The sequence below is a fragment of the Lynx rufus genome, unplaced genomic scaffold (assembly GCF_022079265.1).
Source record: "Lynx rufus isolate CCGP_SWC_20201006 ecotype Redwood Valley unplaced genomic scaffold, mLynRuf1.p SCAF_4, whole genome shotgun sequence".
NCBI lineage: Eukaryota > Metazoa > Chordata > Mammalia > Carnivora > Felidae > Lynx > Lynx rufus.
In genome coordinates this window covers 117,600,561-117,628,043 of record NW_025814856.1, presented here as the reverse complement: position 1 = coordinate 117,628,043, position 27,483 = coordinate 117,600,561, and the positions used below count along the sequence as shown (strand labels likewise).

At 44.1% G+C, this 27,483-nt stretch overlaps 1 protein-coding gene across 3 annotated transcripts in view; it reads left to right on the top strand.

The window, feature by feature from the left end:
* Nucleotides 1-27,483, top strand: part of OSBPL3 (oxysterol binding protein like 3) — a 176,972-nt gene that overhangs the window by 74,626 nt on the left and 74,863 nt on the right. For all 3 annotated transcript variants that reach the window (XM_047095284.1, XM_047095283.1, XM_047095282.1), the window contains one exon: nucleotides 11,521-11,759. In XM_047095284.1, the coding sequence (XP_046951240.1) occupies nucleotides 11,667-11,759 (93 nt within the window). In that variant the 5' untranslated portion in view covers nucleotides 11,521-11,666. The remainder of the gene's footprint in view (nucleotides 1-11,520; nucleotides 11,760-27,483) is intronic.

Here is a 27,483-nt window from a genome sequence, read left to right as displayed (position 1 = left end):
CTCTCGAAGTAAGCAGTAGGCTTCATGTTCCAGTGACAAATCCAGGGGCCATCCACCAGGCTGTGGTCTGGAGGAGGGTGAAGATAGCAGAGTGGGTAGACAGCTGCCTTACTAAAGTCAGGGGCATGGGTGAGATGATTAAGAACTAAAGCTCACAGAAGGAAGTGGATGAAGGACCAAACTTGAGTCAATGCCTATGTGCCTGGAGAGAAAAACAGGAGCCAGGGAGCCACACTTGAAAGCTAAGAGGAACGAATAAGGGTGTTACACGAGCATGCTAGAATAAGGTCTGCAGAACTAATGTCAGGAAATAGCTGAGGCTTTCAAGAAGTGGTTAAAAGCTACAAAACATATATCCAGAGCCAGATGAACAAATAAAAGTAAGCTTCTGAGTGTGGAAACTCGCTCTTTGCAGAACATCATGAGTGAAAAGAATTGTTCCAATTCTACTTTTTTTCCCCCTACCTCTATTTTCAAAAGGGGAAGTACTATGAAAAGAACTGCATACACATAGAGAAGAGGAAATTGAAAACCAAGACAGGTGAAGGAATAGGAAATAGGTACCTAGCCCTGTGAAACAGGTTCTGGATGCCAGTTCAGACCAAAACCAAAACTGAATTACTTTGGTCTTCTCGAACCTCTGAGAGTAAGTAGTGTCGGATGAAAAGGATTGCGATAGGTATCAGAAGCCTAAAAATGGGTAGATGCTGTCAAGATCATTAGAAAGAGAGGAAATTTCTGGAAACTCCAGAGCAGTGGTCCTCAATCCTGGCTGTACATTGGAATCTACTGGGGAACTCTTACCAAACCACTGCTGCCCAGGTCCTACCCCTACATTTATGATTAAAGCATGCTAAGGACATGATACCACCCTGTAGGATCTTCCCACAAGCACCCAGGGGTCAGAATCCCAACTGCATACAGATGAGTTCTGTCCATCCATGGCAGAATTCTTTAATGTAGTATTCCTAATCAGGTGAACGTTTTATGTTTAGAAAAGGAGTCAGTTTGGGTTTACTTAAGACAAGTCATCCTGAATTATTCTAGTTTCCCCTTGTGGTTTGGTTACTGGATCATAAAAATGAATCAAAAATTAAAAACCTCACAGATATGATAGATCTTTCTGCCAGGTGATATGTGGGGATTGGGGGAGGGTCATTCTGAGCTCAGGAACTTGTTCTGGGAGGGTTGGGACGGACTAATACGTGTGATCTACCACCTCGGGACCACCTGGGAGGCAAAATAGTGAGAATGTGGTAGCTGGGGAGGAGGACACAGCCTCATGAAATCATGCCAGCAGTAAAAGCCACTCTCCTGATCCCTGTGAATCAGGCAGAAAACTAAGGTCTGAGTCAAAAGCTCCTCTTTTGGGAGGGGATTCATCTAGGTGTAGGGATGGGATTCATCTAGGTTGTAGGACATGGACTTTTCGTAATAATCGTTTGGCAGGTACCTTTACCTCCTTCCCCATATCTGTGTGCAAGTGCTCTGTCCTAGAAGCCCTGCCAGCTTTGAGTCGTCCATCTGTACACTTTGGAAAGGCTAGCGTGAGCAGCCGTGGCCACCAGGATCTCCCCCAATTGTCCTCTTCCCTTTCTTCACCAGCGGGTACCTTTGATACGCTCCTTTCCAATCCTGTGAGCTGGGGGTTATTGTGTGTCTTTCCCTCCCTCCCCGCTCACTTGTTCCAAGCATCTCGAGGCAATTGGACTGTCAGGCTGAGGCCTGCAGCTCCCCCGAAAGACAACATGGAGGCATCCTAGAGAGCTGAGTAGAAAACTGCCCACTATCAGGACATCTTGCCAACAGCAGCTTGTGTAACTTTCTAGCTTAAAATAAAAATTAAATATAAATATTGTCTTATTTCATAAAGTACTCGAAGTGGTTCCCAAGAATACACACACTACCCAGGCAAGTAGTGGGAGGTTGAGAGAATTAGAACACAGTGACAATAAGGTAAGCCAGGCACAGAAATGCCCTTCTTGGCCACCGTCGTTCAGCAGCAGCGTGCCACTAACCTGACTCTGTCTGTCCTGCTACCCCAGAAAAAGAGGGGTATGTTCTCGTACATAAGTTCCCAGGGTCCAAAAGCGGAGAACACGCCTGTCATTTAGAAGTGGCACCACGACCTGGAAATTTTCTTGTGAAGGTCCTCTCTCTTCTAGAAAATCACACCACAGCCTCACAATGGGTGGACCCCGCGGCACTGTTTCTAAGAGCAAAGAGACAACCCGAAGGAAGAGTAAGTTCAACAAGGAGACTCATACCATGAAACCGTGTTACAGGAATGAACTAGAGTGTGTGCAGGTGTAATGACTGTAAGTGAAAATAAGCCAGCTGGAGAAAGAAATGTATGCTATGATATTATTAGATAAGTTTTTTAAAAGCCAGGAAAATGGTAGATATAAAAATAAAATACTGTATAAATAAGGATGGAGACCTATTAACGTTGGGGGGATAGGAATTTGGATATTTATAAATTTTTAAAAAATGCTTTATTTTTTGAGAGACAGAGACAGAATGTGAGTGAGTGGGGGAGGGGCAGAGAGAGAGGGAGACACAGAATCCAAAGGTGGCTCCAGGCTCTGAGCTGTCAGCATGGAGCCAGACGTGGGGCTGGAACCCACGAACTGTGAGATCATGACCTGAACTGAAGTTGAATGTTCAACCGACTGAGCCTCCCAGATGCCCCACAGAATATGGATATTTATAAATATCCTTTTTATTTTTCTGATGCTAAGAGAAAAGCAGCCGCTGTGATGTTGTGCACAAGAGTAACAACAACATCGTTCATACACTGGCTGTCACCTTTCATGTGTTTCTGTACACTAAGCTCCTCTAATCACCTCAACAGCCCCTTTGGGGCGACCCTTTCATTATTTCCATTTGTCACATGGAACACTGATGACATAGAGAGGCTCAAAATTTGCTGAAAGCCACTTAATACGGATGGTTGGGGACCCAGGCAGTTTGAATCCAGAGCTTGTGGCTTTAATGATCACACTAGTCCATAAAGCTTCCTAAGATCATAGGGTGGATTGTTCGTTTTTGTATATTTGACCTCTCTCATTGTAGGCCAAGGGCATAGCCCAGAGGGCACTGCTGGCAAAGAAGTTCTTCCGAGATGAGGCAGTGCCGTTTGACCAACTCCTCTATGTGATGATCTGGCATGAGCTATGTGCACACACTGTGTTAGGTTTTTGGATCAGAACTCATGCCTCTCAACTCTGGATCTGCATCAGAGACACCTGTGGAAGTTTTAGGACTTTTAAAGTCTAGCCCCACCATACTAGATCATGGATAGGGCCTGGTCATTAGCATTTTTAAAAGCTCCCCGTATAATTCTAATGTGTAGTCAGAGTTGAGATCCACGGCTCTATAGAGTCTGGACAATACAGCATTCGAGGTTATGATATCTGGCAAGAGCCTCGAGTGTAGATATTTTGTGTTGAGGATCAAGGACAAATCAGTATATGGTGACTTTTGTAATCAGACGGCAGTTAGTGTCTCATGAAATGAAGGCTCCTAATCATGAGAAAAGAGTGCAGGGGCCTCCATGTACCCCATCATGCCCATGTTGGCCTCAGCAGGATAGGATCTATCTGGCCTATTCTCTTCTTTAAGCTTTTTGAAGGGTTGTTTAAGAAAATTTGCCATGGTGAGTAAGCATGGGAATGGGGACTGGAAGCACGTGTATCTGGCATTTGCCATCTCTGGTTTAAAGGAATAGTTAAGCAACAGGACAGAATCTTCCTCAGAGGAGAGCTCAGGGTCCATTCCAGTCTCCTGACAAATAGATACCAGAGGCCTCAAGGATCTATGCCATGGGTAGCATATTAACCTAGGACAGTGGTTCTTAAACTTGTGTATCAAAATTGCCTAGAAAACTTATTAAGAATGGGTTACTGGGTCCCACCCTTAGCTCCTGACCCTGCAGGTCTTTGATAGGGTGTGAGGATTTGCATTTCTGAGAAGCCCATGTGATGGTGCTGATCTGAGGACCACTTTTTGAAAACCACAGGTCTAGAATAATAAAAGGGATTTTGGGCTTCCTATCCACTCTGCTTATCACAGACACACAAACAGAAAGATTGGCTCGGTAAAATAAGAAGGGTTAAAGACTACTGGCTGTGTCATGCACAGAATCCCATGAGGAATGTGTTACTTATATAGGTTAGCAGGCCCATCCCCAGATACTCTGATTTGATCCATCCAAAGTAGAGCTTCCAAAGTCTGCATTTTAAACGAGAATCCCGGAGACTTAGAAGAAGATGGGTCTGGACACTTTGAGAAATTGGATGTGACCATACCGTTAGGGGGTTAGAGTGGGTTGGCACATTTGAACCCAGAAGTGTGAATTAAGGTATAAATTAACATCAAGCTATGGAGAGGATTTCAGTGCCCTTCATGCTCTTCTTAGTAAGTCTTCCGGTATAATTTATTAGATGGAAGACAGAATTCACATGCCTATGCAGTCTGTGAATGCTTCCACAGAGGAAAAGCCGGCCAAATACACTGAATGGCGACTGGTCCCAGAAATGTCTTGACAGACTGGAATCACGGGTCAAAACTAATATAAGGATAGACGATAATAAAAAAGAATAGTCAAGTCCTGAATTTCAGCTAAAGGAGGGAGTCTTGTTCAGAAAGAAAAGCCCAGCTTCTCCACAGTCCCTATCACTTCAGAGTCCTGGAGAACACTGTCCAGACAGCAAGTGCCAGGAAGAGGTATAGGTATCCCCAAAGCTAAGACAAACTGAGGCATTGGGTCACAGTTGCTGTGTGCACATGGCAAGGGAAGTGAGTGTTCCTCTCTCTCCTACTCTGAGCCAGACCACACCTGGAGCTTGTTGTGAGATCTGAGCACCATTTTTGGGGAAGCACAGACAAACTGAAGTCTAATCAGAGTTGGATGTCTGATCATAATGATCTGACATACAAAATGGCGGATGAAAATGTGGCTGTGTGCTCTGGAGAGGAAAAGGTTTGTTGGATAGGATAGGGATGGTGGTGGTTCCAATGCAGGTGTTGATGAAAAAGAAATTATTCATCTCGTCCTCTGTCATGGCAGAGGGCAGGTCTAGGAACAATGTGTCCTACTGAGACAGATTTCAACTCTACATGAAAAAGCCTCTAGGACAGACTTCTTTGGAGATGAGGTTGTCTCATGAGCCTCGGTACTCATCCCTCCCCCAGGGATAGTCACAGCATCCCAGCATCAGGCCAGCCATCCAGGTAGTCAGATTGGCCGGCATTAAACACAGAGGTCCAGGATCAGCTATTTGAGGGCGTTGTGGTTAGAACCCACTTCCAGAAACCTCTGATCAATTTTTGGATTTTAGAGCCAAATAACCAAAGCCCTACTGTTGATCATGTAACATCTTGAAAATCAAGGTGTTTCAGTGGGCATCATTTCTAAGGATTTGGATAATTTGGATTTGAACACCCAGGATTTGAATAATTTTCTTTTACCAAAGAAGACCAGAAGATCAGAAATGGATATTCCAGTATGTATTTTTCTGGTGTTAATTCCGGAGATAATTTTTCGATCTATTTTACCGGGAAATTTTAAGTTAACTAGAACTATATGCCCTCTGGTCTTCATGCAAGTTGTTTTCAAGGATGGAAGCAAAACCTGTTTCTCAGCCAAACATGACCAAGTGTGTGAGTGCAGACCCCAGGCCTAATAGAATAAAAAATAGCTGTGTTATACACCACTGTTTCAAACCCACTAGTTAATATTAAGTTGGTTTCTTGGAAAGCCAATGATGAATAATGTGGCTTTCTGTCTTTTTTTTTTTTAATAATGTGGCTTTTATCTTTTTGCATTTATGTCTTGTTCAAAGTAAGCATGCTGCTTTGTTGATTTCAAAATCTGTTCACACTTGTGTTACGGATTTGGGGAAATGTTAATATGTTTTAAAATTCCATAGAGTCCTTATTTGTTTGTACTTATTTATTTGGTTGCAAGAAAAGTATAGGATCTAATTTGGTATTGTATATGCCACTTTCAGGGAGCCAGGAGAGGAGGAGACGGAACTAACATCTGTGGAGTATCTATTCTGTCCACACCAGACACCTCGTCCTCATTTTTCATTTAATCCTCACGATGCCCCATTTCCTCCATAAAAACCCTAAAGATCAGAGAGGTTACTACATCTGTCAGGGTGCACAGTTTATAGTAAGGGAGCACCGATTCAAACCTAGGTCTGGCTGCTTCCAAGGCACATACATCTTGCTGTGTACGTCTCCTTTGCATTTTTTCCTAAACCATGTATTCTTTTTTATGGGAAAATGGCCAAAATAAATCTTAAAATCAGCCTTGTTGCCAAAAGGCATGGCAGTGCCATGATCATTTATTCTTCCCCATTCTTGGTGGAAATCAGAATTCTGTTTTCCCTAATGGAAGCCCCATGCTTGCGTGTCTCATGCCCACTGGACTTTTAGTTGGAACGCCATTTTCACCTGGGCCTGACCCCTCTGCTCCTAAGGTGAGGAGCGATGGTGAGAGAGGACCTAGCTCATCTCAGAAGCACACAAAGGACATTTTTAAAATTGACCTAAGCACATTGAGCTTTTCACACCTGTTGGATTTGGCAACAGGTGGTTTGTTGAAATGAAAGCAGGTCCCAAACTAAAATCTGTAATGCATCACAGTTGTATGAGCAGTCATACAAGCTGTTACTGTAAGTTCGGGAAGTCCCAGCAGTCTCTCCCTGGGGATTAGACAGAAGCCCCAGCTGCCCGTCCCTGGGGCACAGACAGGTACTTGCCAGAGACGGCAGGTACAAAGCATTCAGCAGGAGGATAGCCCCCCCTCCCCCAACTTGTCAGATCAATGCCCAAGCGATGGAGGAAACTTCTGAGGAGGCTGCAGACATTCTTTTTTTTTTTTTTTAAGTTTATTTATTTTGAAAGAGAGTGCGTGCAAGTGGGAGACAGAGAGAGAGAGAGAGAGAGAGAGAATCCCAAGCTGGCTCTGCACTGTCAGTATGGAACCCAATGTGGGGACTGGAACTCATGAACCTGGAGATTGTGACCTGAGCTGAAGTCGGACTGAGCCACCCAGGCGCCCCTGCACACGTCCTATTTCTTGATCTGGGTGGTGATTATTTCAGTATTTGCAAATGTGAAATTTCATAGAGCTGTCTGCGTGGTTAAGATTTGTTCACTTTCCTATATGTAAGTTATGCCTCAGTAAAAAAAAATAAGGGAGGAAATAAATTATTATCCTTCACAGCATGTTCACAGCTTGTGAGCAGGGAAACTATTATATTTTATACAAACCCCTTCAGGTGGAGGTTTTCCACGGAAGGGTCATGGAGAGATGGAAGCACCAAAGCTCTTTTGTACCCGCCTCATCATCCATACACCCCTGAATCAGCAGCCCCTGGCCTATATCTGTCGCCCCTAAAGGCTTTGTCCTCCCCATTTTACTAGGTCGGCACCGTGAAGTCAGCTAATTGGAGTAGAAGACACCAACCTTCAGTGTGACCCCTCTTTGTTAAGGTCCTCTGTATTGGGACTCCCATCAAGGTTTTCCCTCCGATGACCCGGGCCAGCCCTTGGGGTCCCCTAGGGGGACACAATAACGACCTCATTCCCCATGACCACTTTGGTCCTAGGGCACCTTAGTCTCAGGCCTCTGTTGCCCTCACACTTTGACCTACCGTGTTTTAAGTATGTCCTTTCCCCAGAATTTGACCTCTTTTGTCCTTTGAGCCATAAGTGAACTGAATTTTAACTAGTGATTTTAACTGAATTTCTGATGAGGCGAGGCAGGAAGGTTCTGGCTGATGAAACAAGACATATTTCCCAGGTGATAATCCCAGGCTCACTCCGGATGGATGTGGGAGGGGCTGGAGTCCCACCCTCTTATTTCTTTGAAGGAGAAAAGGAGGCACCACAAAGGGTTTCTGTACTTGAGGAGAAGCCTTACTTCTAAGTACCGACTTAAATGAGTATGGTGGTTGGCTTGCTCACAGCCCTGGCCTTGGTAGCTCTCTCCTCCAAGGGGAAATGCAGCAGAGCTGAGAGATAAAGATGACCCTATATATCAGTTGACTCTGGGACAGGGTTATTGTGTTTCTAATTTGGCAGTTTCAGGATTCCTGTGACTCTTTTTTCCCTGAGGATTCCTTTCTGTTCTTGCTGCACCTGTTATACAAGAACCCTCATCCTGCACTCTCCCTGTCAGAACCTTTTTAAAACACGAAAAGAATACTGTCACACACAAACAGAAACCCTTGGTTGGTATTCCCAATCCACTGTGGAATCAGTTGTCATGGCAATGGCTGTACCCCCCCCCCCCCAACACACAGAGTTCATCATTTGGGCTTCCCGTCATGGTTTTTTTCCTCTTCTCTTTCTTAAACAGCAACAGCCAACATGCTATTAAACAAACTATTAATATATCTGTACAGCCTTTCTTGGCAGTTTTGAACTCGACTGCACTGGCTTCTGACTTGAATTAGTCGTGCCCCACAAGTAAAGCTAACTTTATGAAGAAGCTGGGGTTGGTTTGGTTTTAGTTTTAGTTACTGTTGGATCTAACAAATAATGAATACAGAGATTTGGGGGGGTTTCTATGAAAGCAACATGGGAATTGAGTTCTACAGCTACAAGTACCTTTATTTTCTGAGATGTTGATATTTCTCATTGTGTTGGTTGTAGTTGATGGCTTTAGCATAATCATCTAAAACATTTTTTTTAATGTTTATTTATTTTTGAGAGAGCGACAGAGTGTGAGCGGGGGAGGGGCAGAGAGAAAGGGAGACACAGAATCTGAAGCAGGCTCCAGGCTCTGGGCTGTCAGCCCAGAGCCCAATGATGTGGGGCTCAGACCCGTGAACTGTGAGATCACGACCTGAGCCGAAGTCAGACGCTTAACCGACTGAGCCACCCAGGCACCCGAACATACTCACTTTTTTAAGCTTTTATTTAAATTCCAGTTAGTTAACAGACAGCGTAATATTGGTTTCAGGTGTAGAATTTAGTGATTCATCACTTCCGTACAACACCAGGTGCTTATTAGTATACTCAGTTTTAAAGAACTTGGTGTTAATGAAAGGCACAGGAGATTATGTACTTAATAATTAACCAAAGGTTTGATATAATATCTAGCTGATAGACAATTATGTAACATCCTTCTTCTAAAATTAGACTACGTGGGGGTGCCTGGGTGGCTCAGTCGGTTGAGCGTCCAACTTCAGCTCAGGTCATAGTCCCGCAGTTCATAAATTGGAGCCCCGCGTCGGGCTCTGTGCGAACAAACAGCTCAGAGCCTGGAGCCTGCTTCGGATTCTGTCTCTCCCCCTCCCCTGCTCATGCTCTGCTCTCTGTCTCTCAAAAATAAATAAATGTTAAAAAATTTGTTTTTGGATTGGATGTAATTTTTTTTTATTGTTGTTAACATGCCTGGGAAAATTGTACAGTTTATTTGAACTTAGTGTGTCACATAAAAGGCTGGCCTGCTGAAGGCAAAACCAAACATGTCCGTCACCCTTAACTCAGGGCTGTGGATGAAGGCTGTGGATGAAGGTTCACCCCTGAAGAGCGGCAGGTGGCAGGTGGCAACCCAGCTAGCTACTTGTAAGGGTGTGCCTGTGTCTGCCCTGGTCTGTCCCCTTCTCCACCGTAGACACGCTGCCATCTTAGAGATTGGTACTGTGCTGGGGGAAGGGATGGGGCAGTACTTCTGCAAAGCTGGCGTATGACATGCTTCCTCCAGAGTCTTTCCCGTCAGCTCCTCAGTTCTGTAGGTCGCAGAGTTGGGCAGTAGCGTGTATCGCCAGACCTGACTATTAAAGCACGCTCACTTCCGACAGCAAGGTTAAAGCCCTGGGGTCTAGCCTGAATTCAGTCTCTTGGCAGCTGCATGACTGGGCAAGTTATGTAACTTCTCAGAGACTCAGTTTCTTTTCTGATAGATGTCTGTGTGCTTAAGATTTGTTCACTTTACTGTGAAAAGTGAGATAATCCCCTCCCATCAAAGGGTTGATTAAAAGAGATCATGTTTATGGGAAACTCTTACTCTAGGATGTGGCCGTTAAGTAGTGTGGACACCACAGATGATTATCGTTTCAATTACTAGTATACTAATAGATGATACGGGAAATTCTGTTTGCCGTTACAGTTGTGTCACACAATGAAATAGTGTTTTGAGAAGATGTCTCCGAAACCCTTGGCAGAACAAATCCTCCACCCCATCCCCTCAAAAAACAGAGATTTTTTTTAATTGTAGTAAAATGCACATAAAATCAATTTTTAACCATTTTTAAGTGTACAGTTTAGTGACATTTAGTAATTCGCAGTGTTGTGCAACTATCACCATTATCTAGTTGTAGTTAATCACCCTTAAAGGAAACCCCATAGTCATATGCTGTTTCCCGATTCCCCCAGCCCTCGGCAACCACTACTTGGCCTTCTGCCTCTAAGGATTTTCCCACGGTGGGTATTTCGTATAAACAGAAACATATGTATATGGCCTTTTGTGTCTGGCTTCTTTCACTTAGCATAATGTTTTCAAGGTTCATCCATGTTATATCACGTATCACTACCTCATTCCTTTTAATTCCTGAGTAATATTCTGTTGTATGGATATACAGCCTTAGTCCATTCGGGCTGCTATAACAAAATACTACAGACAGCAACAGAAACTTATTCCCCACAGTTCTGGAAGCTGGGAGCCCAAAACCTCTTCAGGTTGCAGACTTATTGTATCTGCTCGGGAGCTCTGTGTGGTCTCTTTGATAAGGGCATTGATTCCACCCATAAGAGCGGTGTCCTCAGGCCCTAGCTGCCCACCAAAGGCCCCACCTCCTAATGGCATCACATTGGGCTTAGGATTTTTAACATAGGGATTTGGTGGTGGGCAGGGGTGGGGGTGGGGGGACACAAAATTCAGACCATAGTGTATACCATAGGTAGTTTATCCATTCGTCACTTGATGGACGTTGTGTTGTTTCTGCCTTTGGCTATTGCCAATAGCATTGCTATGGACATTTTTGTACAAGTTTTTGTTTGAATACTTGTTTTCAGTTCTTTGGGGGTATGTGCCTAGGAGTAGAATTGATGGATCAGATGATTGTGTTTAACTTAAAAAAAACTGCCAAACTGCTTCCAGCTGTGCTGTTGTACCTCTTTATATTCCTACCAACAATGCCCGAGGGTTCCAGTTTCCTCCAGCACTTGTTATTTTCCAGTTAAAAAATGATGCTTAGGTATCTCACAGTGGTTTGGGATGGTTTGTATATACTGATTTTGTGTGGGTCTGGACCCATGTTTTTCTTACTAGTGTTCGTAATTCTGCCATATCGCAAAGCTACATGACGAACCACCTATACATGATTTCCAATAAAAGATGGGTGTAAAACATCTTTTCCTTCACAGCTCCTGACATGGCTAAAATTGGCTCTGTAATCTGTAGTGTAGACAAACCACTTGTAGAGAATCAGTGGCTAATCATAGATGGTGTCTGATTCCTCTGACCTTTCTGTAATCCTTTTCTTTTGCTTTTAGAGATTTCCTCCGGGTCATCCAAAATGCTGTTAAAACATATTGGATAAGAACTGAGCCACCTGCCTGTGTGGGACTTCTGTACTCTCCTGTATTGTCTTCGGATGGCATTTTGATTTGCATCGAGGCCAAGTGACCTGCTGTTCAGGATGAGTGATGAGAAGAACCTTGGGGTGTCTCAAAAACTGGTCTCACCTTCAAGGAGCACCAGTAGCTGCTCCTCCAAGCAGGGAAGTCGACAGGTAAAGTTTAACCAGTGCAAATTTTAAGATGCAAACATATACCAAGAAATTTGCAGATTAAGATGTGTACATTTACTTGGGAACCTCTACTATTCAGTGTAATAGCATTTGCTTTCAGTCATACCTTAATTATATGAGAAGAGTAAATTTTAGGTAATTTTTAAAAATATTTGAGAGAGAGAGAGAGGGAGAGAGAGAGAGAGAGAGAGAGAGAGAGAGAGAGAGAGCTTGCATGCATAAGCAGGGGAGAAGCTGAGGGGGGGTGGTGGGAGAGAGATAATCCCAAGCAGGTTCCATACTGTAGGCTCAGAGCCTGATGCAGGGCTCAATCTCATGAACCATGGAATCGTGACCTGAGCCGAAATCAAGAGTCAGATGCTTAATCGACTGAGCCACCCAGGCGCCCCAAACTTCAGGTAATTTTAATAATGCAGCTCGAGTGCTCACCAGATGGGAAGGAACTGTATTTGGCTTTTTGCGTTATTTCTTCCAATCCTTGGAACTGTCCTCTGACACAGATATTAATATCTCTTTTTTTTCCATGAGAAAGATGAGTCAGACAAACTGAGTTATTTGCCCAAGGATACACAGCTAGTAAGTAGCAGAATAAGAAACCACAGCTCAGTCTGACTCCAGAGTCCACACTTTCCTTTGTACCCTACTAACCCAAACAAAAAAACCCCACAATCACTTTTCCAGCAAGTTTAATATCCTCTTGCCCTCTTCTTCCTTCCCTTTATAAGTCATTTACGACCGCTTCCAAGCACAGATTGCCCTGCTGGTGACTTTGAGTCTCACCTGCTTTATTTCTTCATGGATGAGGGAATCGAATCCACAGAGCAGTGGTCAAAAGGTATTAAGTAGGAAGAAGAAAGAAGTGAAGCAAAGAACTGAATCATTAACTCCTAAATAACTGTCAGCTGTAATTCTATGTTGTTTCTTGGTTTTCTTTCTAATAAATCTGTTGGCAGAACTCGCAGGTTTTAGGTCAGTGGCGGTAAATGCAGATGAATCATTATAATTCTACCACCATAAGTTCAGTAGAGAGAGAAGTTGTGTCAAGAAGTTGTGGCTTCACAGTCAAAATGGCCTCTGAGCCTTTGCAGCATCTGCTGGCTGTGTTGGCATTATCTTTCCCTCATGGGAAGTGCTGGCCTAGGAATTGTCCCAGAGAGTTCTTGGTTCCAGATTTGGAAGCACCGATCAGGCGACCTCCCACGGCAGGCACGTCCGCACATTTATGACACATCATCACGGGTCTCTCCGTCTGAACACTGCCTGGGCCATGGAGCTTGCCACCTCATGGTGCTGCTTCATGTCATCAGAATCTGTGATTGTAGACACATTAGATTTTGCCTGAGGCTGGACATTCACGGAGCCCTCCAAGATCTCCTGTGAGGGGTTTAGGAAGAAAAATTTTTTCAGCACAGTAATCACTTCTGTCTCTGATTAAAAAAAAAAAAAAAAAAAAAGGCTAAAATTAGTCCTTGGCTAATGCATCATGACTCCTTTTGGAGTTCCAGTTTCGTAAGGGTAGCTGTATGCTCGCCCTCCTTGCCAGCTTTCCATGGGGGTGGAGGGGTAGGGGGGGTGGTTCTTTCCCTGGCCAAAATTCTGATTGGGATTAGAGGTTGAATATGTGATCTTTCCCTCACCCTTTGCACCTAGTAGCATCCACTGATATCTCCCTCTTGGATAAAAGGAGAAAGAACATGATTCATTTATTTTTTTATTTTTAAAGCTCATTTATTTATTGAGAGAGAGAGAGAAGGAGCAGGGAGGGGCAGAGAGAGAGAGGAGAGAGAGAGAATCCCAAGCAGGCTCCATGCTGTCAGTGCAGAGCCCGATGCAGGGCTCAATCCCATGAATGTGAGATCATGACCTGAGCCAAAATCAAGAGTCTGATGCTTAACCGACTGAGCCACCCAGGTGCTCCAAGAACATGATTCATTTCAATGGCCAGTGCTTATAACACCAGAGGAATTGGAACAGTGCAGTGACATCCTACGATTGAATACCACAGAAACTTCTTTTACTGTGTTATTTGAATTGATTAATTTTGGTTTTCAAAGGACTCTTTTGAGCTTATGCCATAAAGACTAAGAGGAGGGGCTCTCTCTCTCTCTCTCTCTCTCAAAATAAACAAAAAAGAAATTTAATGTGAGCAATGTTGAAATCTGATAATCTGTGCAACAACCTACTTGTTTTTATTTTTTTTATTTTTCCATTTTTTAATTTTTTAAATGTTTATTTATTTTTGAGAGAGGGAAACAGAGACACAGAGCATTAGCGGAGGAGGGCAGAGAGAGAGTGGGAGACACAGAATCTGAAGCAGGCTCCAGGATCTCAAGCTGTCAGCACAGAGCTCAACATGGGGCTTGAACTCATGAACCATGAGATCATGACCTGAGCAGAGGTCAGATGCTTAACTGACTGAGCCATCTAGGTGCCCCCAACCTACTTGTTTTTAAAGCCCCAGTTTAAAGTCACTATTAGCTAGTTCTGTTCTTTTCACTTCATGGGGGAGTGGTGCAGAAGTCTGATGTTGACTGTAATGGACCCTCTAAAAGGCTGGTTTTTCTCATATGCTTTGGAATTATGGTTTAGAGTGTCATCTTGAGTTTGCCTCTCCGTGTTCTTTCTCTGCTACTCACCCTGCCGTATCTAGGGATCTGCTATTTCCTGCTTCTTACCTCTGGGGACCCCGGTTCAGAGCCAAGTGTTGTATTTGCAGTTGGGGGTTTCTGTTCCACATCGATGATCGAATATCCAAGATCCACCAGCAGCCAGCACACATGGGCCAAGTCTGGTGGTGGTCTGCCTCCTGCCACCTCCCAGGATAAGGAGTTTTCAAGCCCCCTTTCATTGTGGTGTGGAGCTCCCCCTCCTTATTTGCTTATTTCCAGCAGTGAGGCCAGCTCAGGTCCCAGCCTTTTCCTGTGGACATTTTTAGCCCCATTTACCCACAGAAATAGGGCTCCTGGACAGTCTGTCTACAGCATCCTTTGCCTTTCTATTTTGTGTTTGAGCGACAGAGATGTTTAATCTTGTGTTGTTGTTTTTTTTTTTAATCTCACACCCACACCCCCCCCACACACACACACAGACCCCACCCCCCCCACATACCCTACATGCTTGTAACTTTGTATATTTTTGCTGTTTGGAGCCAGGGTGGTAATCGAGAGGGCCACTAACTGCAAACTTACAATACAGACCTAGCTGAAAAACTTGGTTGTCTTAAATTCTCCTTCGTCATCACCAGGGGACATGGAGAGCCTCTATACTCCAGCTACACTGGCTTTCTTTCGGTTGCTTGCATTGGCTTTGCCCTTGTCCTTGTTTCTTGAAGTGAATTTGAACTTGTCCTTCCTGTCCCAGAGCCTCCTCAGGTAAGATCTCAAGGAGCTAGGCCTTTATGTAAATGTCTGTTAGAAGAGCTTGCTTCCTTGAAGGACAGAATGATTGAGACCTGGGCGTTAATTATGATTGGTGTCTTTGCTTTTACATGTGACCTAAGACAGAGTTTACAGCTTGGAACCATGAAAACCCAAGGAGAAGGGTTCTATCATCTTTTAACTTAAATACTAGGGTTTTTGATTTTTTTTTAAATTTTTTTTAACGTTTTTTATTTACTTTTGAGACAGGGAGAGACAGAGCATGAACAGGGGAGGGTCAGAGAGAGGGAGACACAGAATCTGAAACAGGCTCCAGGCTGTCAGCACAGAGCCCGACGCGGGGCTCAAACTCACGGACCGCGAGATCATGACCTGAGCCAAAGCCGGCCGCTTAACCGACTGAGCCACCCAGGCGCCCCTAGGGCTTTTGATATTTTATTTGTTTTTTTGTTTTGTTTTTAACATTTATTTATTTTTGAGACAGGGAGAGACAGCATGCACAAGGGAGGGTCAGAGAGAGGGAGACACAGAATCTGAAACAGGCTCCAGGCTCCGAGCTGTCAGCACAGAGCCCGACGCGGGGCTCGAACCCACGGACCGCGAGATCATGACCTGAGCCGAAGTCGGCCGCCCAACTGACTGAGCCACCCAGGCGCCCCAGGGCTTTTGATATTTTAAATACGGTATGCCTCATTTTGTCAGTATGGAAACAACCTGCAAGATATTTGGGGAGGAAGGTATGTGCGGTGATTAGAACCTGAACTCCCAAGTCTGAGTTCCACCCATTCATTGGTTCTCTGACCTTTAACACTGAAACTTAAGCCTCTGTTTTCTCATCAGTAAAATTGGAATAATAACAGTTCTTTTTGCATAGGATTATTGTGAAGATTGAAACTAAAGCGTTTAGGGGCACCCAGGTGGCTCAGTCAGTTGAGCGTCTGACTTTGGCTCAGGTCATGATCTCGTGATTCATGGGTTCAAGCCCTGCGTCAGGCTCTGTGCTCATAGCTCAGAAACTAGAGTCTACTTTGGATTCTGCGTCTCTCTCTCTCTCTCTGCCTCTCTCTCCCCTGCTTGCCCTCTGTCTCTCTCTCAAAAATAAATAAACATTAAAAAATAAAAAACTAAAAAAAACTGAGGCATTTAATCCAGGGTCAGACTCACACTAGGTGCTGAGTTAATATTAACGCTTATTTTTGTTATTATAGTTAACATTAATTTGAACTTCATTCTTATTTATGAAAAGATAAGTGCTCATAGCAAATAGGTCTGCTTTTTGCCCCAGAAACTTGTACAGGTGTCATATGTGTGCCTACCCATACCTCTTGAGTATATAAAAGCCCACAGAAGTATACGATGTACATATGAATATATATGCTTAAAATAAAAAGTGCCTTCCTTTATACACATTAACAAAATGCTTCTAGAGAAGAATGTGATAGAATATTTAACACAGGGGCTGCATTTGATATCGTCAATACCTGGCATAATCCATACCCAAAACAAGTGAAAAGAGTTGGTGACTTCTTAACGCTATTATTCCATTCTTCTGAGTCTTGTCCTTTCTGGGTGTAAATGCTTTTTGTCTCTTCCCATGCCAGCAACTGTCCATTGGTCATAGCTGCTTAGAGCATTGTGTTGAGAAGGATTCTACAGTTGAGTCTGAGTTCAGTGGGAGAGAGTACCTTGCTTTTAACTCTGGCTCCCATAGGCAGGGTGAACGGCAGCACAGGTGCCCCATTGGTCACCCCCTAGTGACATCAGAGCGTTGAAATCAAGCCATCTCTGCTATAGTCTCTGGATTCTGCTACTTGCAGGAACTTTAGGCAAGTGAAGTTTGCCTCAGTTCTTGTTGCATAAAATGGAGATAAAGCTCTCCTCCTGCTTCCTATGCAGCGTTGTTGTGAGAGAAAACGGAGTGTTTTTACTGACCAAAAAACTGTTGAAACTCTTGGGAGAAAGATCCTCTATAAATTTAAGAAGCTCTTACAATCACAGATCATCTCCCTTTGAATCCAGGCCAGCTCCAGAGCCAGAATGGAAATGGTCTTGTTTCCAGAACCCTGATAGTCTGTGGAAGAAGTGGATGTCTTTGAAGAAGAGCAGAGCATCCTTCAGATATAGTGCCTTTCTTTACCTATATGCTAGGAACCTGTTCTCCTTGAGGAAGTCCCCGGCTGACTGTCGCACTCATACCCTATTTATACAGTGTTCTACGTCAGTCTTTGCTTTGGCATTCCTTCCCTGTCTCGGGCTTTGGTTCAGCTACCCCTTTAGCTAGACTGATCCATGGGAAACTGTTCTGTCCTTTTGAATTTTGTGATTTTTTTCTGGAAAAGAATCTTCATTTATTGCTGTAACACTTTAAAAATAACTTTTATAAAAATAATATATGCTCACTCTAGATCACTGCTGAGGCACATGCAATCTATGTTAAAGTGCAGTACTTTAATTCATTTACTTTTATTTATTTAAAATTTTTTTTTTAATGTTTAGTTATTTTCGAGAGAGAGAAAGACAGAGTGCAAGCAGGGGAGGGGGCAGAGAGAGAGGGAGACAAAGAATCTGAAGCAGGCTCCAGGCTTTGAGCTGTCAGCACAGAGCCTGACGCGGGGCTCAAACTCGTAGACTATGAGGTCATGACCTGTGCCCAAGTTGGACGCTTAACTGAGTGAGCCACCCAGGCACCCCTAATTCATTTACTTTTAAATGGCTGCTGATAGATCACATAAACTGAAGCCTGAGAATGACTGTTGGTTGTGGAGGTCATTGGTGGCATTGTCTAGTGGGTGAGGTAGGTGTGAAAGGCGGATTAGAGCTCATTCATGACAGAAGAGGAACAGAGAAAGAGGGCACCCCAACTTTACCGGGCCTCCAGACGGGATTTGAGAGAGGCCTTCACACATGTTCTGTGTGGGAACCTCGAGCCTGACGGATGCCAGGCTACCTACCCACTGCCCTTTTCTCTCCCCACGTGGATAACCCTCTTTTGATTAATTCATTGGTTGAAAGAGTGTATAGTTTTCAGAGTCCTGGGTTTCTATTTACACATCTTTTTAGTTCTCACAGCACCCAGCACAAGGCTTTGCACATGGCAGATGCAAATTACTGAATGCCAGCAGCAAATATCCAACAGGGTAGCTTAGAATATATGGCCAGGTATACATGGGGAATGGGAGCAAAGGCCCACAAATTCCTGAGCTCCCCTCCTCCAGTGACATATTGTGAGGATCTTCAAAAATGAACAAAGGCTTCGGCATTGAGTTTCTTCTGCCAAACGATGAAATCCTTAAATGCTTTTTATACCCGTGGTCTCTGCACAAGCACTCTATTGGAAAGTATGGAACAGAAGCAAAGATTGTCTTTGTCGAAACTGACCTGCATTCCCACTCACTGGCTCTGCTTTTTGCTAGCTGGGTGACCTTGCCATGTTATATAAAACCTCTGAGTCTCCATTCTTCAGCTGTGGAATTAGGATCACTGTGCTTACTTTGGAGAACTACATGAAATAATAAATATGAAATACCTAGGCTGGCACATGGTAGACATTAGGTAAGTGTGGATTAATGAATTGAATAAGCATGCAGTTGCTAGGTTGAAAGATGACTGTTTGCAAAGTTCTGTGGATATATTAAGTAGGTTAAGGGATACCTAAGTGGGAGAGAGAATTGCTATTTCCAAACTTGTAAAATATGAGTAATTTCCTCTCGTCTTTTTCCCACTGCCCCCTTACATTTCCTTCCTAGAACTTTCAAAATAACACATTTCAGGAGCCAGACTGAGCTAGATAAAGATGAATGAATAAGTTTTGTCTTTATCGAAAGAGGTCCTACATGCCCAAGTTTTATTTCTTCGGCCAATATGTATTGAGAAGCTATTATTAAAAGACCCTGGTCAGGGATTTGTGAAGCTACAAAGGACAGGACAGCTGAATAGACCACTATAATTAAGAAATTGCGGGGCGCCTGGGTGGCTCAGTCGGTTAAGCGTCCGACTTCAGCTCAGGTCATGATCTTGCGGTTTGTGAGTTCGAGCCCCGCATCGGGCTCTGTGCTGACAGCTCGGAGCCTGGAGCCTGCTTCGGATTCTGTGTCTCCCTCTCTCTCTGCTCCTCCCCAACTTGTGCTCTGTCTCTCCCTCCATCAAAAATAAATTAAAAACGTAAAAAAAAAAAAAGAAAAAAAGAAAAAAAAGAAATTGCCTCTGTCGGGAAGACTGCTTTGTAAAGAGAGCATGCTTCCTTTCTTCTTTATGTGTTGTTAGTATTTGCTGTATAATAAGCTGGAAATCAGAAAGTGAATCCTTTTAAAATACTTGGCAAGGGCTTCACTCATGATTCAAGGGGATTTGAAATGGAGAGAGCCATTACTAGGTAAGTCTCCATACAATTATGCAGTTTGCTCTTGCCACAGTCCTGCCCCTGGGCCAATCTGGGGTGGTGGTGTAGTTCTCCCAGGGTCACCGGGTGAGAGTTTATTTAGGCAGGCTATTAGATTGTGCTGTGCTTCAGGGAGCCCAGGCTGTCTGTGTTTGGTGCCAGAATCCATAAGACAGGGGGCTGAATGGGAGAGGATATGCCAAGGGGTGAAAAGTGAGTTGAAGCTACAATGCTCAGGTGTTTATATTTTCAGCTGTCTGGGCATTGAAAATGCTTAGTCCTACTTCTTCCTTTTAAATAATCATGTCTTTAGAGACGTTGCAATTTGACAGCCGCCTTTTGTAAGTCTCAGCTGTATAAACACCACCAGGAGGGCCAGTCAAGGAGGAGGCATGTGACGATGTCATGATTGTGTCAGTTGTTCTGGGATGGTCACAAAAGGTGACAGACAACAAGCATGAACTTGCTTGGGAGCTGGATGGCCTGAGTTTAAATCTTGGGCCGTCTATAAACAGTTTGACCTTGGACAAGTTACTTAATCCCTCTGTGCCTTGGTGTCTTATAAGACTGTGCAAACTGCTTCGTTAGAAGAAAGCCTGCATTCAGTAGGTGGTGTGAGTGTCGGATACATAAACCATTCACCTTCCTTCCATAAGCAGGAGGCCCTGGAGCCCTCCAGCAATACCACATGGTGACGGCTTCCCTGCTTCCTCCTTTCAGCTATAAGGTGCAGTCAAATGGCTTGGCTGCTTCTGTCTGGGCTGCTCTGAGAGGAAGAGTTAGCAAGGGACGTTAGAAATGATCAGTTATCTGTTAGCATTTTTACAGTTTGTACTATCCTTTCACACTGTCCCTTGGAGTCTCAAAACAACCCAGCGAGATCCATATTATTTTCTACACTTTGGGAAAAAAATATGGCTCAGAGACATTAACCGACCTGTTCATCACACCTCTCCTAAGTGGTAGGGGAGCAGGTAACCATGTATTTGGAGAAAACTGGATTTCTTTAGGTACTAGAAAGCTTCTTTATAAGTTCATTCAAGTTCCAGGTGCCTTATGTACAAATGATTGCTGTTGAAACAAACCTCCATGAGCTAACATCTCTGTGAATGCAGGGATAAGAATAACATCCATGAGGGAAGTGGCCTTAGGATCCCTGAGGTGTCTGTCTAGAGCTGTTTCTTTGTTTTTTGTGTTTCTGGTGGGCCCAACAGAGAAAAATAATTAGCTATATGTTTCTGTCTTAGTTTTCCAGGTTTTCGTTTTCTGGACCTTTTATGTCTTACTGCCTACCTTTCGGTCATACCTAAACAAGTCACACTGGATGTGATACACTGAAAGTAGGGAGGGCAAAGATACAAGGCTCAATTCTCATTACATTTCCAGTCGAAGTCTTGGAAGGAAAAAACAAACAAACATTTGATTGAAGAGGAGAGAGGGGAAGACGTCAGCTAAAATGACATATTTGAGTTGTTGGGACCTCTTTGTTACTCTCCATGTCTGCAAACAGTAGACCGTCAGCTACATGCCACACTGAAGAGCAGGAGAAATTGAACTCTTGAAACCCTTCTGGAAGTTGCTGACCTGTCTGTGCTGTTATGCAATCCCAGGATGACTAGCTCAGCAAATATCTGCTGGCGGGTTTGAGAAACACTACTTTAGTAGAAACTGCATGGGGTGCCTTAAGAAAGTCAATTTATTTATTTATGGTTGGCATCAGCCATAGTGCAGGATACATGGAAGCTGAATGGTAACCCACAGGTTTTTGTTGAGAACGCAGCTTACTGCTATAGGTTCTAGAAGCTATACATGCAGATATGAACTGAATGGACTCAACAGCCCTTTCCTAGGAAGGAGAGAGTCTAAATCTACCTCAGTGATATGGTGATATTAAAATGCTAAAGGCCCAGAAATGACAGCATAAGAAGTAGGACAGAGGCAAAACAGAAGACTTCTCTAGATAATCTGACGTCCTCCTGAAGTCCTCCATATGCTGACCCCACGATCAAACGCAGTTGTGTCTTCCCTTCGTATCTGTACACAATCCCACAGCGCAACTAAAACCCCCTTCTCTCTGTTCCATGCCAGAGGAAGCACATCCCTGGCACAACTCTGGCTTAGCAGTTCCTACTGCCGGGTAGTGGGCTGAATGTTGTCCCCATCTCCTGAATGGTATGTCCAGCCTGTTTCTTGGAACTTGTGAATGTTGCCTTATTTGGCAAGAGAGTCTTGGCAGGTGTAATTAATTTAAGGATCTTGAGATGAGGAGATCATCCTGGATTATCCAGGTTGGCCCTAAATTCAATGACCAGTGTCTTTATATGAAGCACACAGAGGAAAATACAGACACGGAGGAAATGGCGATGTGAACACAGAGTCAGAGATTGGAGTGATGTGGCTACAGGCCAGGGAATGCCAAAAGCCATGAGAAACTGGAAGAGGCAGGTCATGCTATTATGGGCTGCATGTTTGTGTCTCCCTGCTGGCCCATGCATATGTTGAAGCCTTGACCCTCAACATGATGCTATTGAGAGGTGGGCCTTCAGGAGGTAGTTAGGTGTAGACGAGGTCATGACGGTAGTGCCTTCCTGAAGGGATTAGTGCCCTTAAAGGAGAGGAAAGACACCAGAGCTCACTCTCACACACGACCACGCGAGCACACAGCCAGAGGGCAGTTGTCTACAAGCCAGAGAAAAGATTCTCACCAGGAATCAAATCTACCAGCACCTTGATCTTGGACTTCTCAGCCGCTACTGAATCTGTGGTATTTTATCATACCAACCTTAGCTAATACAAATGCAATCTCCCCTGGGGCTCTAGAATCTCTGCTGATACCTCAATTTTGGACTTCTGGCTCTGGAGCTGTGAGAGACTAAATTGCTTTTGTGCTAAGCCACCCGGTTGTTAAGGCAGCCTCAGAAACCCTGCTTCTCACTCTGTGTCCATTTTCCTTTGATTGCCAGCTCAAGCTCTCCACCTAAGGTGGGTCTGGCTCGTGTGATTGTGCTCAAGAACTCCTACAGCGTATTTCTTGGAATCTCCCATTCAGCATTTTCAGGTTTTCAGCTTTGTGGTATCTTTTTATTTTTAATATATGCTAACTTCTTAGGGGCCAGCACTGGTTTTACATCTTTTAATCTCCAGTACCTGGTGCTAAGCTTCAGACCTTTGACTAGAAGACTGCCCTATTAAATAGAAGGTCAGCGATAAACCAGAATATAACTCACTTAACAGCAAAATCTTTCCTTTCTTGAGTCATAAGGCTCTCCGGGATCTTATCCTGTCGCTAGGTTCTCGTTATGAGAACAGTTATTCTTCTACAGACTGAGGGAAAAAAATCACTGATGATTTGGATCAGAACAGGAAGAGTTTATTCTGGCGCCTACTCCTGTGATTCTAAATTATATGCGCATTAGTTAGCCAAAATGTGTCTCTACTTTGATTGCAAATTTCAATTAGCTCTGAAAAAACAGTTTTGAGCACACTTGTCAGAGAAAACACTGTTATCAGCTAGCGCCACCCAGCAACGAGGTGGGTTTTCTTCAGGAGTTGTGTGCCCTGTAATTGAGGTGCAAAATGTTACGTCTGAATACAGTCTGTGATTCTCTTCAGGCTCAGACACTCTACGATATGCCAAAGACACTATGATTTTTTTTAATGAAAAGGTATAAAATATAAAGTATTAAAATGATGCTGGAAGGTATCCAACTCCCCTCCTTTGTGCCTCTGGCCAAGTTCCATTCACCTAGCAATCTGTATGGGAGATTCTCCTGGTCGTCACGTGCACCTGCTCCTGTGTGATGAGTGAGCCCTGGGGCTCCTCCATGAGGCTGTCTGCCACTGAGGCAGGGAGGCAATTCTTAGAAAGGGGCGGTGGGCAGAGCACTAGGTTGGAGTTGGAAGACTGGTCCTGGTCCTCAGAAGTCCTTCACTCATTTTTGTGGCCCTATGCAAACCATTTATCTTAGATTCCTCGTCTCTAAAATGAAAGAGCTGGGTGGGTGACTTCCACATTCTCTTTCCAACTTGGAGGTTTAGAAGAACTGTTCCATGACTCTTTGAGGGAACACAAATCATTACTTCTGCACCCTGAAAAAGAAAACGCAAAAGAGACTCTTGAGTCCCTTGAGTAGACAGAGTCTTTCTGTCCTCACTGGCTAACATGCGTGCCTATTCAGTGCAGGAACGTGCTGCCAGAGATAGACCGATTCTGCCAGAGGTAGCAGTGCTGGGGGCGAGGGGCCGGAGTGGCAGGGCAGTAGGTGGCCTTGGATGGACTCTAATGTACTGTAGGTGATCTTATCCAGGGTGGACATTGAACAGAGAGGTTCTGCGTGTGGTCTGCAGCCCACAAATGGGGTCTATCACTTAATGGTTTGTAATGTTGGGTAGACTGCTTTGGAGCTTCATTTTCTTTAAAAAAATTTTTTTTAATATTTATTTATTTTTGAGATAGAAAGAGTGTGAATGGGGGAGGGCAGAGAGAGAGGGAGACCCAGAATCCGAAGAAGACTCCAGGCTTTGAGCTGTCCGCACAGAGCCCGATGTGGGACTTGAACTCACGAACCACAAGATCATGACCTGAGCCGAAGTCAGGTGCTTAACTGACTGAACCACCCAGGCGCCCCTTCATTTTCCTTATTTGTAAAATAAGAGTCATAATACCTCCATTATAAAGTCATTGGGGGCACATAGAAGATTCTCAACAAGTAGTAGTTGTTATTTGTATTACTATCATCACTACTACAGTGACGATAAATCGCCTCACTCTTTTGATGGGCTGCACGGCCAGAGCACAGTGACATTTATGGGTTGGGTGTCTCCATCTTTAATGGTCACTGTAGCTCTCAAGAGGCCCTCATTGACAGAGCAGAGCATTACAGAGAAAAGAGTGCACAGAAGATGCTGTCCAGAGTCTTGAATGGCTTACATACAATTAGGGGGATATTTAACAGATATTAATAACCCACAAATCTACTTGAAGATCCTAAAAAACTACCAGTGTAATTGCAGCCGTAACTGCTGAGTGCTCAACGGGGTAGAAATAATATTTATATATACATTAAAGGTTTTTATTAATACTATTTTAATTATAAATCCATCAGTGGTTAGCACAGATGGATTTTTTCTCTTATTTGGACCTCAGGTGGAGTCAGCAACAGAGCTGACAGCTCACATGTTTTTTTTCTCTGCCTTGTCCATGTCATCTGCTGCCAATGACCTTCCTTTTCTTTCCCTTACCTCCTGTGCTATCTCAAAAGCTCACCCCCAAGACTGAGTGCATATGCTCCATTATCTAAGAAATCAAGGCATCAGTGTTTTGGTCTGTGACTACCCAAGTAATTAAGACTTAACACATTTGGGAGACTGAAGTCATCTGGGTGTTCCTCACCTGCCCAGGTGTGGGTTGGTGAGCTGTGTCTCTGGGGGTGAAAGGAGAGGAAAGACATGGCCATTGGCAGGTCATGACTCTATTCCCCGCGTAGCCTTCTGAGTCTGAGTGGGCTCTTCCCTTCTCAGCCTTCCCTTTTTCTTCAGCCTTCTCACTTAGATCCTAAGATCAGGGATTATACCTGAGGTTACTAGTTAGAAGCGAATGCTACTGGTTTTTTATTTGCTTTTAGTAGACTTTATCAGTCAATATTTTTATTTTATTTCATTTCTATTATATATTTATTATGGTAAGAACACTTAACAAGAGATCTACTATCTTAATAAGTTTTTACACGCACAAGACAATATTGTTAACTGTTGGCATAGTGTTGTACAGCCGATTTTTAGAACTTTCATTCTGAATAACTGAGGCTTCGTACCCATTTTATATGACATGAGTTTGCAGTACAAGATTAGAAGGGATTTTATGGCTCATTTATTCTGACCTCCTTCCTGGTCTAGGAATCCTTCTGTAGTCCCTCTGCCAGCCTCTGATGGAGGTCTCCAGTGATTAGGGAACTGGATCTTTCATAGAGCTGCCGGTGTCACTTTTGTTATTGTTCATAGTGCTAATTATTAGATATCGGATGATCTGTCCTTGATGCAGAGGTGGGATCCGGGGCCTTATAGTTCTCACCCCATTAGTCCTGGTTTGGCCCTCATAGCCTATCAAGTGAAACCCCAATTCTTCAAGACAGCCTGGGCTCCTAGAGCGTGGCTACTCTAAGTGGCCTGTGGTCCAGCCGCAGGGGCCTCACCTGTGCTGGTGTAGAAGCTCAGAACTCGCCCCAGACCTACTGACGTGACATCTGCATTTTGACAAGATCTTCAGTGATTGGTATGCACGTTACACTTTGAGAAGCACTGCATTAGATCATCCCACCCCAACTAATTCTTTTTTTAAAAAAATTTTTTTAAATGTTTATTTTTTTTTTTAAAATTTTTTTTTTTTTTTTTAACGTTTATTTTATTTTTGGGACAGAGAGAGACAGAGCATGAACGGGGGAGGGGCAGAGAGAGAAGGAGACACAGAATCGGAAACAGGCTCCAGGCTCTGAGCCATCAGCCCAGAGCCTGACGCGGGGCTCGAACTCACAGACCGCGAGATCGTGACCTGGCTGAAGTCGGACGCTTAACCGACTGCGCCACCCAGGCGCCCCTAAATGTTTATTTTTGAGAGCAAGCAAGCGAGCGAGAGAGAGAGAGAGTGAGCAAGCGAGAGCATGAGCAGGGGAAGGTCAGAGAGAGGGAGACACAGAATCCGAAGCAGGCTCCAGGCTCCAAGCTGTTAGCACGGAGCCCGTGCGGGGCTCGAACTCACAAACCGCAAGATCATGACCTGAGCTGAAGTCAGACACTTAACCGAATGAGTTGGACCCTTAACCCAGGCACCGCTAATTTGTTCTTTTAATTGCTATTGCTATCAGGCTTGCTGGTGCTCAAAAATTTTTAGTTGAGGAAGAAACAATTGGACAAGAAGTAATAACCTCAACTCACAGCGATTGAAATATAAGTACAGAATTGATCTGGCATCAGTTAAAGCTGTCATTATATTAACTGGAAATCTATTAACAGGTATTTCCATACGTTCACAGTACAATCCTAAAAGATGATATTGATGATCCCAAGGCTTCACAAAATCAGAAATGTCCTTAGAGTCCTTAAAGACATGTGAAATTATGCTCCATATGATTTAATGTTGGGTACTGCTTTGTGAATTTTAAAAACCGGATAAGCAGATTAAATAAATAATCAGAACAGCCTACTTCCCAGTCATGCCAGATAGAGAGAGACAGCCACCAAACTTCCTTCCGCAGCAGTCTTCAGCTGCAGGAAGAATGGAAGTTTTAAGGCATTTCCTATTTCTGACATCACTACAAGGACAGTGCAGAGAATCCAGCCCTTGAAAGTTTCAGAGGAGACGTACACTGTGGAGACAGCTGTGCTGTGGGGAGGGGTGGCGGGGGAGGGGGAGCGCTTTCAACTCATGCAGTCAGCAATATGGAAATGAACTGTGCCAGCGCGTGAGCATGGATGAATGCTTAGCTGCCTTTCCAGCCACAAAGCAGCTTTCTATATTTGGCACTTTTTTGACATTCAGTAAAAGAGACTGAATTTAATGCCGGACGACAGTGCCAGACTGTCTTCAGTTAAACTGAAGCAAAAACCTTAAGAAGCTGCTTCCCCCCCCCACCCCCCCAGACCCTGTCACATTTCTCTACCTTGTATTCTTGGTGAGCTTTTAGCCTGACACCCCCAGGGCGGGAGATCGGCTCAGCTTTGTTAGGCTAAGTCAGCAGGACCTTGATCTTCGGGGGCCCAAGTCCACCCTGTGCTGCATTCAGCTCAAGGTACATATCCTACTCCTGGTCACCAGGTGTGCGGAGCACAAACAGCCACTTCAGGACACCTGGTCCCTTTAGTCCAGAGAAGCCGGCATCTTGGCTTTTTTTCTGCCCTGAGTACCCGCTCACCCCATTCTAGCACACATGATTAAATCCCTCGCCCTGAGGGCTCT